The sequence below is a fragment of the Spermophilus citellus genome (genome assembly GCF_964194105.1).
Source record: "Spermophilus citellus genome assembly, chromosome: 3".
Classification (NCBI taxonomy): Eukaryota; Metazoa; Chordata; class Mammalia; order Rodentia; family Sciuridae; genus Spermophilus; species Spermophilus citellus.
Window position 1 is genome coordinate 12,427,375 of NC_138184.1, and position 2,926 is coordinate 12,430,300.

Genomic DNA, 2,926 nt, shown 5'->3' on the forward strand with positions numbered 1-2,926 from the left:
TCCCTCTTGCTCATCCTCCTGCACTCTGGCTTCCTGGTTGAACTTGAACATCAGGAACAAGCACCTTCCTCAGGCCCTCTGCACTGACCATCCTCTATTCTGCCTTACACACGTGTCTGCAGGTGACTCTGTGGCCCCCTCCCTGTCCTTCTGGCGGGGTTACATGCTGTGTCACCTAAGGGCTGATCTTGTCTGAACACCCAGAAGGAAATGACACTCCTGCGGCCCTTGCTCCTTAGGAGCTTCAGTGTACTGGCCTTCATCAGAATGTGGAAGGATTACTGTTTCCCCTACGAGTATTTGCTCTGACTTCCTTCCGTTATTTCCCTCTCACTGGATTGCAGGGACGTTCAGTTTGTTGGCAGTGACCTATCGTTGCCTAGACAGTGCCTGGACCACCACTGTCACTAACTGATATTCCTCAAACACAAGAAAGAGTCAGTCTTTAGTCATCTGTAGTGAAGGTTCTCTTGGGGAAAGACCGAGACAGTGAGACAGCAACTCCAAATTTAAGGTGGCCAGGGGATCCCCTAAAGAGGAACAAAGCATAGCAGTTAGTCTTGATTGTACACTTCAAAGATCACCTTCCTTCAGGTTAGTACTGCCTAACTGTGTCAAATGATTTCTCTGTATTTTTTTTCATTAGTCACATTAAATATATGGAGCAAGGCAATGACACACGCATTTCAAAATTTCTACTTCTGGGAATTTCAGAGGACCCCACATTGCAACCCTTCCTCTTTGGACTGTTTCTGTTTATGTACCTGGTCACTGTGCTGGGGAACTTGCTCATTATCCTGGCCACCGTCTCAGACTCTCACCTGCACACACCCATGTACTTCTTCCTTGCCAACCTGTCATTTGCAGACATTGGCTTCACCTCCACCACGGTCCCAAAGATGCTGGTGAACATCCAGACCCAGAGCAAGGTCATCACCTACACAGGCTGCATTGCCCAGATATTCTTTTTAATACTCTTTTGTGTTTTGGACAACTTCCTCCTGGCTGTGATGGCCTATGACCGGTATGTGGCCATCTGTTACCCCTTGCACTACATGGTCATCATGAACCACCGGCTCTGTGGTCTACTGGTGTTGGCTTGCTGGGCCACAACTGCTCTGAATTCCTTATTAGAAACTTTAATGGCCTTGAGGCTGTCCTTCTGCACTGATGTGGAGATCCCACACTTTGTATGTGAACTCAACCAGCTGGTCCTACTTGCCTGTTCTGACACCTTGCCCAATGTCATAGTGATGTATTTTGCAGCTGTCTTGCTGGGAGGTGGCCCCTTTGCTGGTATCCTTTACTCTTACTCCAAGATTGTGTCCTCCATCCGTGCCATCTCATCAACTCAGGGCAAGTACAAAGCCTTCTCCACCTGTGTGTCTCACCTCTCTGTGGTCTCCCTGTTCTACTCTACACTCCTGGGGGTGTACCTCAGCTCTTCTATTACCCAGAACTCACAATCAACAGCAAGAGCCTCGGTGATGTACAGCGTGGTCACCCCCATGCTGAACCCCTTCATCTACAGTCTGAGGAACAAGGACATCACGGGAGCTCTGAGGAGACTCTTCCGAGGGAAGCCGTAGAGGAGATATTTTCCAAGTCGTGCCTGTGGACACGGGCCTCAGAGACCCTGGACCAGACACTGCCTTCTGTTAATTTCCTGGAGTTTCTTTCAATCTCAGTTGTGCTAGTGTTTAAGTTAGCTCATTAGGAAGGGCTGTCTTCTCTGTCGTTTCACTCATTCTCTCCCTTTTCAATCCTACTTTCTCAATGTCCTTCCCCCTCAGTTCAGAAGTGATTTGCAGATTCCCATGAGTCTGCTATCCTGATGAGTTTCAGTGTCCTGTGGAATAATGACACTTTGGCAAGTGAGAATGTTTTCTTTATTTTGTGGAGAAGAAATTATGAGATCACCTTTTATTCCATTTTCTGTTCTGGTTCCTTTCTCAATTGCTACCTTAAATGCTTTTCCTTAACATGTAGAGAACCATACAGTGGTGGCCTTGTAGTTGACCATGTGAGGAAGACATGCACAAGAGCTTGTCTCCTGCTCAGTAATGCCTCTGGGCACGAGGACTTGTACATGCAGGTTCTCAGACACCCCTCCTTGAACACACCAGTACTCTCTCCCCAGGTTACACACCCATGGTGACTTTCTGATACAGTTTTCTGAAATAAATTTGAACAACAAGGTAGTCATGAGTGTTGCTTTTAAATATCAGATCAAATGGGAAAGGGAAGATAGAGCAGGTTATTCTGAATTTCTTCAGTTTTGCTGTTGGCATGAAGAAAACTATCCTAAAATAAAGTGTTCAAAACAATGCTGTTCTTTTTATGGTCACATTGGAGTGTATGGTGGAAGTCTTCTGGCTGTTTCCATTTCTTTATGTCTCTCTGATTCCTTTATATGCCTGTGGTGGCTCTTCCAGTCAAATATCACCTGGGTGATAATCTCAGACGTGGGGTTCTCTGGATGGAGTTGGAAGCTGGCTACCCGCTTTGCATCACTGTGACCAAAATACCCAAGAACTATTTAGAGGAGGAAAAGTGTATTTTGGTTCCTAGTTCCAGAAGTTGTGTACATTGCTCTGGCCTAAGATGAGGAGATCAACAGGGTGGACATGCCTGGTGGAGAAGCGGTGCTCATCTCATTCCAGCCAGGAAACAGAGAGGGAGCAGCAGGTGCCCAGGGAGGCTGCATCCTTCCAGGACATGCCCCTGTGATCTGCCTCCTCTAGCAGTGCCCACTTGTTTGCGGTTACCACTGAATCAGTCCATTCATATTGGAGTGGACTGATTAGGTCACAGCTCTCCCAATCCACTTGCTTTACTTCTGAGTCTCTAGCAAGGAGCTTTGAAGGACACCTCATATCCAATGCCTAACACTGTGGTTGGATCAACAGGGCTCTGATCCTCATGT

At 47.1% G+C, this 2,926-nt stretch overlaps 1 protein-coding gene across 1 annotated transcript; it reads left to right on the forward strand.

Moving 5' to 3' along the window:
* Positions 1-659: 659 nt before the first annotated feature.
* LOC308644076 (olfactory receptor 7A40) lies at positions 660-1,589 on the forward strand (the record flags this gene model as incomplete). Its single annotated transcript, XM_081284771.1, has 1 exon — positions 660-1,589. The coding sequence occupies one exon, from the start codon at positions 660-662 to the stop codon at positions 1,587-1,589; it is 930 nt and encodes a 309-aa protein (XP_081140897.1).
* Positions 1,590-2,926: the final 1,337 nt, after the last annotated feature.